The sequence below is a fragment of the Brachionichthys hirsutus genome, chromosome 3 (genome assembly GCF_040956055.1).
Source record: "Brachionichthys hirsutus isolate HB-005 chromosome 3, CSIRO-AGI_Bhir_v1, whole genome shotgun sequence".
Taxonomy (NCBI): Eukaryota; Metazoa; Chordata; class Actinopteri; order Lophiiformes; family Brachionichthyidae; genus Brachionichthys; species Brachionichthys hirsutus.
The window spans coordinates 10,715,259-10,729,954 of NC_090899.1; the positions used below are offsets into that span (position 1 = coordinate 10,715,259).

A 14,696-nucleotide genomic window follows, 5' to 3' on the forward strand; every position below is an offset into this window, starting at 1 on the left:
GACTATGGGCAGAGGCCAGGTACACTCTGGATAAGTCGCCAGTTTATTGTAGGGCAACATAGAAAGGCAAACACCCTTTCACAGTCATACCTACAGTTAATTTAGAGTGACCAAATCACCTATGTTGCATGATTTTGGTAGTGAGAGGAAGCCAGAGACCCCGGAGAGAACCCACGCTGGCACGAGGGGGAGAGCATACAAACTCTGTACAGAGAGGCCCCAGTTGGAATCGAACCAAGGACCTTCTTGCAGTCAGGCAACAGCGCTGCTCTGATGCTACTTCTTATTCAGAAATATTTAGGTTAAATACAGCAATCGGCTTTTATGTGAGCCAGAAGCAACAGAAATAAGCAAGAGTGCAAAAATAGAGTGTCAATACTCTAGAGCAGTGGTGCCCAATACATCTCACCATGATCGGCTAGTAGTCGATCGGATAGGTCGTGTGGGTAGGTTGCATGGTATTAAACAAAGATAGCTATTAGCCTATCATCTATCCTCACTATGGCATTTGCCACTTGATTAACGTACAGCGTAGCCAGTCTTGAGATCTCTCTCTTTGGGGTCGACACAGATGTGACAACAGAAGGCTTGCGTGCAACTCGAGCATGAGCACTACATGCATCACATTGAAATTGTACGTCAGAGTTTGGCAGACGCTTTCAAGACTTTTGTTTCCTCGAGCCAGTTGCAGCATTTATGTGCAAATCGATTTCAGGAGGATGTAGAAGTTGATTGGTGGAGGATATTTTGATAAGATAGACTGACAATGAGCTGAAGTCCAGAGTTTATGGACTCTTCTAGAACTGGTTCACTGAGGAAAAGTACCCAAGCATGAGGCAATGTGCTACCTTCTGAGTCAGCCATTTCCCACATGAAGAGTGTTAAGGTCATGTTGTTATGTAAAAAGACCTATACCAATGATCATAGTGTGATACCTACATTACCAACAATGAGACATTACAACACGGGCTAGAGGCCAGCAGACAAAAAGCAGAAGGAAGAGAACATTATAACTGAAGATTATTAGCAGATGCAGCAATGAGCATGGAAACAAAGCCTTGGTTGGCTCGTGCGCCTTTTGGTGTCAAATGTCAAAGTGCAATGCCATTGATCCAGAACTATAAGTGATGAGGGAGAGAGGTGATTGAGATGATTGATGAAGAGGTTATATGTCACGTTAAAGCTTTTTCAGAGCGGGAGTGGCACATAAAATCCATTCTCTTGAAAATGGATCAGGCTGAGACCTTTGGCAGTACTGTGATATAAAAAGGTCAAAACAAATTTGATATTATATAGGCAAGCGCTGTATATCAGTTGGCTGTTCAGAGGTAGTACAGTGTACAGTGTGTTCTTCGTAGATTTAGGGGTAAATACTGTTTGACGCATTTGACAAAGTGGAAGGGAAGAATAATGGTCACAGAGCACTGTGTTTCAGGAGCACTGAAATGAAACAAAGAACATGAACAAGAGGCTAATCGAGGAACTCTAACTTTGCTGCTGAAGGAAGAGAGTTTCGGTTTACTGTCAGGGTGATTTTGTATTAGACTTGGCATTGTAACAGCACGTTTGGAAAGCTGTGACCAGCTGAACATTAGAAAACCCAACCCCCACTTGAGGACAGGGCGATTATAAAGCACTTATGGAAGACAAGTTAAGCCTGTGCTCATGTCTGTATAGTTTAACAGATGTGGGAGGGAAGGGGGGTGTAGTTTTATATAGAGCAGTGGGCCTGCTATAGGGAGACGCACTGGAGAAAGAGACATGATGAAAAACATATGTAGAAATACTTCAAACTGTACCAAACTGACAACTGTAAATATATTTTTACCAAAATTACGTCTTCCTCTCTCACATGGCTTGTCGTGCTGCCAGGAAAAAAACATGCATCATTATTCAGTGCATGCTCTGATTACATTGCTCATCAGTGCTGCCAACATGATGCTGCCAAACGCAGTTAGTTTGGTTGCTGTAAATGACATAATTTCTGGTTTGGAGTAATTCTGTTCTATTACAGGTGCTTTCTATTCTGGTGCACCTGCACTGCAAACATACTCTTTTAAAGCCTAGAATAGCCACTTATTGTAGTTTATGTTCAGTAAATGAGATACAATGAAGCAGCAGCATGCTGATTGTTCAGATTGTGTTGTGTATTTGCCAAACCAGTAACCATCAAACATAATAAAATACACAGAATCCTCTTGAGAAATAAAGTATTTTGCATAATGTCTGTTCAAATGGTGCAAACTGCTTAGGACTGAGTTCCATTTAGTGACATTTATCTGTTTGTGTGTTGTTTACTTGCATCTAAGATGTTGGGCATCACATCACAGTCATTTAAATATTTTCACCAATGATTTGCTGGACGGTTCCTGTTTTAAAATATATATATATATATATATATTATTTATTCATGATTACCGGTACTTATTTGACTGTAAAATTATATTAATTACTTCACAACTTGATTTTACATAATCTGCAACAGCTTGTTAAGATTGCAGATGTTAAGTCATTATAGTTACTTCGCAATACGAGTCGTCACATCAAAATAGGATAACACCACCTTGAGCTAATAACCAGCTAATCGGCTATCTTTGAGCTCCTGCAAACCACCCGTATTCTGCTAGCTCGCTCCAGCTACGCTGCCTGGAGTAATTGGTTTGCAAATTCCAAACCAGTTTAAGTTCATAACAGCAGAAACAGAAAACTACCCAACCTTATATCATACTTCATGTGTGAACTTGCTGAATGGGATAGAACGGTTATTTCATAGGAATAACCATTTGTGACTGAGTTAATGACCCCGGGCTTAAACAGCAGAAATGGGGGACAAGCAAAATGAGCTGAAGATGATGTGTGTGCAGCCAAACAGTCAGATTGCTCTCCATTATGGATTAAAAAGGAAATGTCAGATCAAATATTGGCATTACAAAAGTTTTCAAATGTTCATCACTATGGAAAATAGGAAATTTGGGACTGGAGAGCGAGGAACATAAGCTGTTAGAAATTATCTGGTTACCGTACGTACGTCAATAAACATGCTTTCATTCTGATCGGTTAATGAGCACACCCCACTGAAACCAGTCAGCTCTGAGCAGGTCAAATGAAGCGCAGGATCATTCAGTACTTTTAAGTTTGTTTTAATAATAAATACTGCCCTTCTTCATTGTCCCTATTCTTCTCTTTGCCTACCTCAGAGCGCTGCCTAGAGGACCATGAGTTGGTGGTTCAGGTCCAGGCCTCGATGAGCAGTGACAGTAGATTCCACTTCAGGAAGAACTATGCCAAATATGAATTCTTCAAAAAACCTCTGGTAATCTTTTTCTCAGACACTACCAAATGTGCCACGTCACTCCCCACATCTTCTTGTTGATGTAGGTCACATATATACGTATCACCTGGCTGACAAAGTACAGCTCCCTGTGGGCTTTGTTTATTTGTAGTTCAGCACCTTTATTTATACATGATTTGAAATAAACCAGATGTGACAGTATTGCACGCTGTCCTCATGAGATTTGCATGACATTTCTTATTCTGTCTCAAAATTATTCTCACCCTTCTGATATTATGTGTGTCTCTGTCTTTCTGTCTGCCTTCCTCCTCCTCCTCACCAGACATTTTTTCCAGAGCACATGGTTGCGTGGTGCCAAGAAACTGGTCGTACAATTGTACCATCTCAGCTTCTTCAGGTACATGCAACACACACGCAGACACACACCCACACCCACACACACACACACACACACGCACACACACACAGACACACACTCACTCTCATGCTCTGCACCTCCGTCAGACATGCACATACCTTAGTTTACCTCAGAGTCAGCTTCAGCCACATAGTGTACAATCAAGCTGACATGGGTCACCTCTGACCCTGAGACAGTGTGTCTCTTCAGTGCCTGCAGTAATAACTACTGTTGATGCCCTGCTGAAACCCGACTGTCTCGGCACTTGCACCACAGACCCGACACTCACGATAGATGGAATTATAGGCATTCAGAAATAGAAGACAGATTCCCACACCTGCCTACCATGCGTTTGCACAGTACAATGTTTTCTAAATTCTGCACATTGTAAATCATAGATGTCTTGTACACTGAAGATATTTCAAGGGACATTTTAATTGCCCCATTTCTTGTGCAGGAGGTGGCACATAGCTCCAAATATAGGAAATAATATACAGTAACAGTATGTGCCAGCTAATTTTGTGTTGCGTTGGCACAAATAAAAGCGTGTATGGGAACCCTGACCCTGCCTGACCCTCGACCTCTGTCATCGAGGTCGAGGCAAATCAAGAAGAACAGTACAAAGAATCAGGCTTCTTCAGTTCTGAACTTTTGTGTCACACACCAATTTCCACACACCAATTTCACTAAAAATATGAAAAAAGATTGGGAGGAGACCAAATAAAAGGATTGGTGGGATTTTTAAGATATCAATGGATGGAGAGTTTAAATGTAGCCAACCTCTCTCCTGCATCAAGTAATGGAGCTGTCAGAGACAGAACCGCTGGTGAAATCCATCCCTTCTTCCTTGTCACTTATAAAAAGCTTTTAACCCCGTGCAGATTGTAGACATTAAGCTCTGTTATGCTCTATATAGAGGAGTCCATATGAATTGATGGGGATATGTTGATCCTTAGTTGTCAGGAATCCATAAGCACGTTCTAAACTCAAGATCTTTGCTCTCAGTGATTTATGACTGCTGTCCAAACCAAGATGGTTTCTATCCTGAGCTCAAGCAGGTGTTTGCAGTATTTTCCATTATGCAAGAATCATTATGTTTGGCATCTGAAAAAGGAAGCTTTTTGAATGAACACTGCAACGTGTGCTCTGCAAATGAGGAAAATCCTCATGCATGAAGTCCGTTTTAGAATGTTTCCAAAACACTGGGAAACATGAGCTTTAAATATTGTAGTGTTCCAGCAGCAACCACAGTTTCCAGTTGAGCTCTCATAACTGAGCCTGCTATTTCATGGTGTGATACTTTGTGAAACATGGAAAATGCTCACTCTAAATGCTTTAGACACTCACAACACCATTTATGGGTTCCAAAAAGGAATGTACTGCATTTACTGCTTTGGTGTACTTACACCTCAACCATCCCAAAAGACCACCCGCCTTAATGCGAGCTCCCCAGGTGACATGGCATCCTTTGCCATTTGCTTCAGCTTTCAGTATCCAAATGCGATGCCAACAGAGAGTTGTGCGCTGATGTCCTGCTCATTCTTGTCCTCTTTGCCTGTCTCAGAACTTCCTATCGACCAGTGGCTGTCCAGAAATCCAGGGGTATCTGTATGTGAAGGAGGTGGGCAGAAAGTCCTGGAAGAAAATTTACATGTTCCTGCGGCGCTCAGGGCTCTACTGCTCGACGAAAGGCACTTCAAAGGTAACAGAAACCCACTCTCGTCATTGTCAAACATATTTCATTGTCATTTATTGTGCATATTTTACTAGTTTTACTTGGTGATTGCAGTTTGTATTCATCCTTGGAGAATTAATGTGCAGTTTCATTGATTTATAGAAATTACAGTGATTGCCCTTTGAAGGTAGTCTGTCAGAGAGTCTCCAGGCTGTGATGTTCTGACTTTTTTAAATCTCTGTCTGCAGGAGCCTAGACATCTACAGTTATTGGCAGACCTTGAAGACAGCAACACCTTCACTGTCATCACAGGCAAAAAGCAGTATGGTGCACCTACAGACTATGGGTTCTGTATCAAGGTGAGTCTCAGATGAGAGAAGCATGAGGAAAATGATTTCTGAGCAATTAATGGCATTATATGCCCCTCTTTTTTTAATTGAGGGGGTTTGGCAGACGCTGGAGTATGAGTGCTGGTGTTCTTGTTTATTGGGTCATTTGTAAGATGTTTTTTTTTTTTTACTTGTAGTAATTTAGTTTTAATTTATAAAACGATTAAGTGTTCTAGTATCTTGTGTCGTGTACAAAGCCTTGTAAATATATTTTTATTCTCCTCAGATAATTCCTTTGCTAACGATAAGATATGGTGGGGCTCGATGATCACCTTAGTTCTGATTCTGAAAAATATTCATTCACAGCCCAATAAAAATCGAGATGATATGAAGGAGTTGAGGATGCTGTGTGCGGAGGATGAGCAGGGAAGGATTTGTTGGATGACTGCTTTCCGCCTCTTTAAGGTAAGTCAATGTCTTGAGATAATATGTAGCATAAGATTTATTCTTTATGTACACAGCACCAGTCTGTCTGTTTGTTAGCAAGATAACTCAAAAACATTATGGACGGATCTTGATGAAATTTCCAGGAAATGTTGGGAATGTTACTAGGAACAAATGATTAGTACATTTTGGTGATGATCCAGAAGAGATCCTTCTGGATCATGGACCACATTTTAGCAAACATTGCAGACAGTGGAGCTTCAAAATTTGTTCTTCAATATCTCGGTTGATTATTGACCAATGTTCATGGATTTTGACACAATCGTGTAGGGTGGTGACCTCTATCTGACTGCCAAATTACATCTGGATCAGATTCGGATTGTGGATACTATCAAAATGTTTAGAAAATTTGAGTTAACACTTCCGTTTTGACCTCCTGTGAAATTAATATTAGTGATTTTGAACAAGCGGCGTCGTATAGCTGAGTCAATTCAACATCGGAACATGCCAACGGATTTGTTACCTCTGCAAAGGAGGTTATGTTTTGGACAGCATTTTTTTGTCTGTCTGTTAGCAGGATTACGGAAAAACTGCTGAATGGATCTTGATGTAACAAAATCTGAAGATCTGTCTTGGACTAACTTAGATCCCATTACCAGTACTTTTTAAGAGCGATCTGGATAACAAATGTACTAACTTTGGAGGCTTTAAAAAAATAATAACAATAATATCTTGTAAAATATGCATTCAATTCGCTCACCACAGTTATAAAGGGGTCTTATGCTATAAACCCCATTTACGGATCCAAAAATCAGTTAAAAATACACATGAACTCCGATTCGCTTTTACTTTTCATGGTTGGTGTATAAAGATACCAAAAAGAATTTAGAACCTTTTGGTGATGATCCAGATCACAATGTGGACGGTGTAAATCCAGTTACGAGTGGAGGTCTGCGCTCTCAGAGTGCTTTTCCAGTTATGTGAATATGTTTGTTTACCAGTGTGTTCTTTTTCTAAACAGTGTGGGATTGTATTGTACCAGAATTACAAGATTCCTCAGCAAAGAAAAACCATCATGTCACACTTCTCAGCACCCGTGGTAAGTATATTATTATTTATACATTTGGTTAAAACACTTAGAAACTCACACTAAACCAGTGTTTACATTAATTTTACAGTAATGCTGTAATAATCGATGTTTAAAGTGGTTAAAAGTTTATTAATAGTCTATTGCAAATAAATCCATGTCCAAAGCCAAACATATTTATGTATTGATTCTGTCAGATCAATATTCCCCTTGTTCAAGTTTAGGAGCAAAATAATGATATTCAACAAAGTTCTCATTCATGCCGCCCCAATTTTCATTGTCCTTCCTTTGTCCTACTTTTCACATTACTGCAACCAGGTTGCTTGTGTCATTTGAATAACGGTGTGTCTCTGACTCCCTCTAGCGGAGTGTATCCGAGAACTCCCTTGTGGCGATGGACTTCTCAGGGAGAACAGGCAGGGTGATTGACAACCCTGTGGAAGCTCAGAGTGCTGCAATGGAGGAAGGGCAGGCATGGAGGGTGAGACAAAACCTCAGTTTTTTCTGAAAGTTCTGCCAACAATGCAAGGAGCCAAATAAGATTGCTGAATGTGGCACTTTTTATTTTACAAAAAAAATGTATCAGACTGTATTATTATTATTTCCTAGTTGACTGTAGAGCAATTATTTTGATTCATTTTTATTTTGCTCCGGTCATATCATCATCATCATCATCATCATATCATCTGGTCAATATTTGAATGTTTTTCTAACATTTTGATGGCTGTAAAGTACTTAAATCAGGATGTTTGTTCTTTCAATTTGATGTGGCATCTTTCCCAGAAGAGGAGTCAACGAATGAACGTATTAGCCTCCCACAGTCCATTACACCACTCATCAATAAGCTCTGGTAAACACAGACTTTTCAGATCAATGGAATATACAGTCATTACTTTTTAAAATGTGAATTAAAATGATTGTTTGCCATTTTCTGCAGTAATCCACATAGCTCAGCTGTGGTTCCATGGTCGCATAACTAGAGAGGAATCCCATCGCATTATCCACCAGCAGGGACCAATAGACGGGTATGGAGCGAATAAATGCAAATAAAACACAAACAAAGTTTTGATAATAACACTTTTTTTTATTCTTACTGCATTATTGAATTTGAGTCAGTGAATATTTTCCTCACGTCATCTTCTCTTTTCATGTTTCATAGGTTGTTTCTACTGAGAGTCAGTCAGAGTAACCCCAAGGCGTTTGTTCTCACATTGTGCCATCACCAGAAAATCAAACATTTCCAGATACTACCGGTATGCTTTTTTTAATGCTTTTATTCATGGCTCAACAAGCAGCAGGCATTAAGGTTATTGTAGCTATAGAAACACATAAGATCATAAATGCTATTCTGATCAAAATGATTTGCTCCAAAAGGCTGCAGTCCTTCCTTTTAAACCATATTGTTGCATTAAAAGCACTTGCTTGAAACCGTGTGAAATTAAGAGTATAGGTTGCAAAACAAGCTAACTGTGCAAAACCAATTGTTATGTGCCTTTAAAAAGAGTCTAAATGTCTCTTTTCCTCCCATGTGGCGTCCCTGCTTCCTCTTGCCTGGACCCTTTTGACAACTGCAGTGTGAAGAAGACGGCCAAGTCTTATTCAGCCTTGATGACGGCGCCACCAAATTCACTGACCTTATTCAGCTGGTGGAGTTCTACCAGCTCAACAGAGGAGTGCTGCCTTGTAAACTCAAACACCCTTGCACCATTGTGGCCTTATGACATCTTCAGATCATCTGACCTCTTGACCCCTATCACTTGACCTGACTGCCTAAAACAAACAAAACAAGAACCCTTCTCGTTTTTATTGTTATACGAAGCTGGGGAATTGACTGATGTTTCATTGTTGTCATTGTTGGGATTCCTTTTTGGTTCACGTACATTTTGGAGGAGTCCAATGCACAACTTGCTTATAAGATTCCACATTCAAGAAGAGAGAAGATCATGGAAATGAACACCGCCATTTGAATCAATGCTGTTGCAGAATTTTCCACAATCCTGCTACCCATAGATATCAATAAGCTTGGACAACATGACCGTCCAACTTTCATTACACAGGTGATGAGGAGACTGTGTTTCCATTCAACTGGACAATAAGTAGGACAATTCAGTCAATGTCTCATTCGCACTTCATCACTTCCTCAAAGAATATACTGTCAATTGAGAATTGATGGTTTTTTGTTTTGCACTCATCATACTGGAAATGGCCTTGCGTGACTTTTTCACTGTCGCATTAGTTAACTCTGAGATGGTGCCACTGCTCTTAGTGTCATATTGACGTGTCAAATTCCAACATGGATACAATTCAGCGGTGCACGAAGAACTGGATCCTTCTCTGGCTTTGAGACAAAATGGAGAATATGGCTAGGGAAAGATAGTTTTCATCAATAGTAGACAGTAAAAAAACCACCTGCTTTATCCACCCACACAGAAATTATTTTGCAGTTATGTACTGCTGACACCATCCCCAATTATTCATTGTTCCCATAAGCCACAGTAAAGTCGTTCACTTAATCTTTTGTAGACTCCAGTTCATGTCCTGACACCACTCACAAGTAGTTTCCAAGTATCCTTCCTTAAAAGGGTGAATTAACAGGTAAATGTTATCATAGGGGTTTCTGTGATAGCCGTGATGAAAAGTGGGGCTGGGTAGTGCAGCCATTTGCAGTAGTTTCCAGCAAGCAATATCGGCATGATACTAGTTCCAAAAATTTAAGTAGGACTATTTGATTCTCTTCATCAGACCACCGTCACTTCCTTTAAGTGTTTTTGAGGCAATAGCAAACTGATGAGAGAGCATCAGAGGGGAATAGTGCACATTTTGAAGGCCCTGAGCACAGCTTATAACAATAGCTTTAAAAGATTTGACATTTCAATTGTTTTCATTTTACGTTTTGGCCAAATCAGTGATGGATGGATATACTTTAATTACCTGTGGTGAAAGGACATTTCAGCACAATGTCTCCACATAGCCTGGGAATACGTTTTCAACACTTATTGATGTGTCTGGCACATGAAGGGCAAAATTCAGCAATCTCAAAATCTGGAAAGAGACAAACCTTTAATAACCCAGTATTATTCATGTTAGCGTCTGTAATTTCAGTTTCATATCCATCATTATCCAATAACTGTTAATTACATTTCTAAAAACCTTCCTTTTGATGTTTTGAGTCCAAGTTTTGAGGGCCGCTCACCAGTCATTATTTAGATATCAATTTCCACCTACCTGTAAAACAACATCAACATCTAAAATGTATGTATCTGCAAGTTGTCCAATTAGTCAAACATGTCTAATGCAAAGTAATTGCACCGTTTTGACTCCATGTGCATGATTACCATTATTAACTAAGATGCAATTACGCAATCCTATTACGATCATTGTTGCATCATTCATTCATTTTCTTCCGTTTTTTTTCTGCTTAGTGGGTCACGGGACTTGCTGGAGCCTATCCCGGCTTGCTATGGGTGAGAGGCGGGGTGCACCCCGAATGCGTCACCAGCGCATTGCGGGGCCATTGGTGCATAAAAATGTATTTATTTATCAGGATTTGACTGATTACTTGAAAATTTTAGATTTCTTTTTCCTGCGCTGTTCTGTACTGTTTTCTGTTGTCACCATCAGCATGCAATGATTGACCCGTGTGATTCCTTATTCTAGTTAATATTATTATTGTAATGGCCTAGCATCTCTTGACTTTTTTTCTTAGCTGCAATCAAACAATATTTTCTCATCTTGAACACTTCTTATGAATTGATGTGTTAAATTGGCACACTGGCATTGACTGTGTTAAAATTGTTCCAAGAGATGACAAATGGAATGTTGTGAAAACAGGGAAGTTTCCCAAAGCACTACTAAGTTTTTTCATACCATTATAATTACTCTTCTTTTCACTCTTGGATTTAAAAAAAAAAAAAAAGAAAGTCCCCATTAATTAATTATATCAAGTTTTGTTAAATAGCCTCAGGTTTTGTCTCTATCATCACTGTTTTTTGGTGGCTCAAACCCTGAACAGATATTAAATAGAATATGAATGAAGCCACAAATGTTTTGGGAAACAGGGTTATGCACGTCCAATGTTCTCTCCCACTGTTCAAACACTTTGCCTTGAAATGATTGTAGGATTTAAACATAATTCAAACCATACCATAGCATTATTGACAACTCTGAGTCTGCAGAATAAATACATTTAAGGGTAGATTTAATTGTTTGCATGAATGGGGATTTTAATTTCAACGTAATATATATGTATGGATTCTGTCACTGATATTTGATAAGTTGATGGTTACAATAATCAAGATTGTAAGTGAGTCTAGGTGCATCTTAAACTGTTGAGACATGTCTGAAATTTTTATCAAATTCTCCAGAGCTCAATCCCCCTCATTCAGTTTACCTGACTTGGCAGTCATTCTCAAACTTCCAATATTGCATGTATTATATCAATGGAAGAAGACATCTGCATGTAATGGACCAGTGGCTTCGAAGTTGATGTTGGTGCATAAAGACTCGTGGATTGACTGGGTCTAAATGCAAAACCTAGGAAGGACATTCAAGTGAACATAAAAAAGAAATCCTGAGGGATTGATGGCCATGTTTTTTTTTTCTCATACTGTGTCTGAATGTAACTGGGCTGCTCATGGTTGACTTGGAGCATGTAAAAACACTCCTGCTCCTCTGGAACTAGTACTTTATGTACAACATGATGATGGACTAGGACAGTGTTTTAGTTGGGATTCATTATGATAGGCTTTTGTCCATTATGTGCGCCACCGATATGCCAATTGTGAAAACTTATAAAGTATCCTGTCAACAAAATTGTGTGCTATTTAGAGTACTGTTGATGGTGTTGTTAATATTATTGCTCAAAATCCTTGCCTTAATACATGAGCTGATCTAAAACCCTCAGCAGGTGACTAATACACAAAAATGTCCTCAATTTCATGACATCAGTTCTATTTAATTGAAGACACAATCTAATTTGATGAAGGTAATCATATTATATTTTGTCTTGCAGATAAGACCACGTAGACACTAAAATATGTAATTAATTAAAGTCACAGTGGACTGCAGTCTCAATTTTGGTAGCCAGGTATAAACAAATGGTGCCTCCGAATACAGTCTCTTTCAGCCAACAAAACCTGGCCTAACCACTCACACTCATAACACTGTAATTTAATAAATTTGCCAATAGCGATAGTCCACGATTCTGCTTAAAAGTGATATTTCCGTTGAAGTTTCAGTTTACTTGAGGAGCCTAAAGAGGCCTCGATTCTGCAATGGTTGATTATTAACTATCATCTTGGCTCTCTTACATTTTCATAACACTGTCACAATGCAAGATAACATGGCTGTACAAAGGAGTAAAATATATATATATACAAAAATATAAACTATTGTATTTCAGGGAATGCAAATAATGAAAACAGTAACTGTTCTCTTTTTTGTAAGAGAGGGCTCCTGTATTCAAAATGTACTTTGCTTCATTCTGTAAATAGTTGAATGGCTTATAAATCTTAATTGTAACCTTTTCAGGTATTTTTGTACAAACAAGGGACTGATGTATTCTGTTTGTTGTAATTAGAATTAAAACATTAATACATTGATATAAAAACGTGTATTTGTCTTTTTTGTGGGAATGTTTCCCAAGCAAGGAATGCAATAACACTGTAATCATTTTCATTGGTGCCAAAACACAGATATTAGCATAAATATTAATAGAAACCAAAACATCTACAGATCTGTTGGATTACCACAGGATGGTGCAATTCCACTGTTATGTGCCTGCAGCGCCTTCTGCTGTTCTGCCCCTCCCCCTTGTCTTGCAGGTGCTGCAAGCTGTAGGAGATAATGGTGGTGATTGGAGTCCACCTGTGAGGACATGTGTCCAGCTGCTGATTGGCTCACTCTCCTTCCTCCTAGCCAATTGGTGTCATGGGCTGCTTTCAAAGAGCACTCACTGGGCTCTCTCTCTCTCTCTCGCCCCCTCTCTCCATCTCTCCTTTTGACTCTGAGGCAGTCGACTTGTGTAGCAGTTGCAGAATTTAGTATTGAAGGTATGTGGTTGTGGGGTAGCCTTTACATTTTCCTCACATAGTTTTATTCATGTCTGAAGACACTAAATTTAGTGGTCACGCGCTTGCACATGTGTGAGCGTGGGTTAATTGCGAGCTCGGCAGATTGAGCTGGAGAAGTGTAAAATAAAGCCTTCATGATTAAAAATATTTTTTATTACGCCCTGAGATTATTGGCGTCATAGGCGGTGTGTGTAGAGACACTCTCCGCTGATTGCACTCCGTATGTCCCGCCCTGTCTCCTGTATGAGTCGAAGAAGAAAAGTAGAGTGGATAAAGTTAATTATTTGTGGTAATGTTCCGGTGAAAATTGCCATGCAGCTTGGCATTAACACTTTGGGAATGTTTTACCTAAAGAAAGAACATTTTTATTGATGATGATGATGAATATATTAGATAGAATTTTAGAGTAAAAGTACAGTCACACAGTAGCATGTATTACAGTACAAATAAGGTCAAACATCCGGTCTAAGAGGAGCATTTCAAAAAAGCCCTTGCGGTCTTGTTTCTGTTGAAAGTCCTTAGTGTTGTGTTCAATAATTTATTTGAATGAATTAAAAAATGGTCTATGCAGGTTACTTATTGTGCATGGACTGATGTGCAGATTCTAATAGAGTTCTTAAGTGTAAAAATAAGTAATACAATTTACAGAAAGAACCTGTGAACAGAGGAGCAGAGGAGTTAAGTTGTGCAGGTGGGGGCTTTTTATCGGACTGCAGGTCAAGGTAGGTTTAACCAGTTAAAATCATGGATTATTTAACGCACCTCTGCCATGACCACTTTCCCAGTGAATGCAGTTGAGCAACCATCACCAACCCAACCCTCTGCAAATTGATTGTACGCCTCCAGTGACTTCCTTGATCTATATCTTGTGTTGATACAGTCTCTTTGTAGTCCGATTCACTTTGTCTATTCATGATGAAGCTGCAAATATTATAAAATAGTCGAAATTTGAGTGAAATATAGCAAACAAAGCGAGCAAACGAAGCAGCTTGCCTGCAAAGATGGCGTCTCCGGGGGCGGTCGCGTGACCAAAAGCTCAGACTGTAGAGAAACGTTGATGGGATAGATGGTAAAAGAGGCAACAGGGACAGGGACAGGGACGGATGGTGATAAGCAGGACAAAGAGTTCTGCGATGTTCTGAAAACAGTTCAGGGGTAGAGAAGAACAGAACAAACAAGGTTGCTAAATCAGAGGGTTCAACATCAACTAACCTCGCCATGAATATGTGGATTATTCTAAACAATATTTGGCAGAGACAGCTCAGACGTTGAAGATAAGGAAAAAACAAAAACACCAGAGTAAAAGATTGTTTGACAAAAAGACAGAAAAATACCAAATGTAAGAAGTCAAGACAAAGCTTAATCAAGATAGGAAACGGCAGTTTGCAGAGACGGTTGAAT

At 39.4% G+C, this 14,696-nt stretch overlaps 1 protein-coding gene across 1 annotated transcript in view; it reads left to right on the forward strand.

The window, feature by feature from the left end:
* grb10b (growth factor receptor-bound protein 10b) overlaps positions 1–12,826 on the forward strand; it is a 52,278-nt gene extending 39,452 nt beyond the window's left edge. Inside the window, exons 8-18 of the mRNA XM_068754743.1 lie at positions 3,198–3,313; positions 3,615–3,689; positions 5,254–5,391; positions 5,613–5,723; positions 6,060–6,158; positions 7,159–7,236; positions 7,589–7,705; positions 8,008–8,074; positions 8,162–8,249; positions 8,384–8,477; positions 8,799–12,826. Of these exons, the coding sequence (XP_068610844.1) occupies positions 3,198–3,313; positions 3,615–3,689; positions 5,254–5,391; positions 5,613–5,723; positions 6,060–6,158; positions 7,159–7,236; positions 7,589–7,705; positions 8,008–8,074; positions 8,162–8,249; positions 8,384–8,477; positions 8,799–8,945 (1,130 nt within the window). The 3' untranslated portion in view covers positions 8,946–12,826. The remainder of the gene's footprint in view (positions 1–3,197; positions 3,314–3,614; positions 3,690–5,253; positions 5,392–5,612; positions 5,724–6,059; positions 6,159–7,158; positions 7,237–7,588; positions 7,706–8,007; positions 8,075–8,161; positions 8,250–8,383; positions 8,478–8,798) is intronic.
* The last annotated feature ends 1,870 nt before the right edge of the window (positions 12,827–14,696 follow it).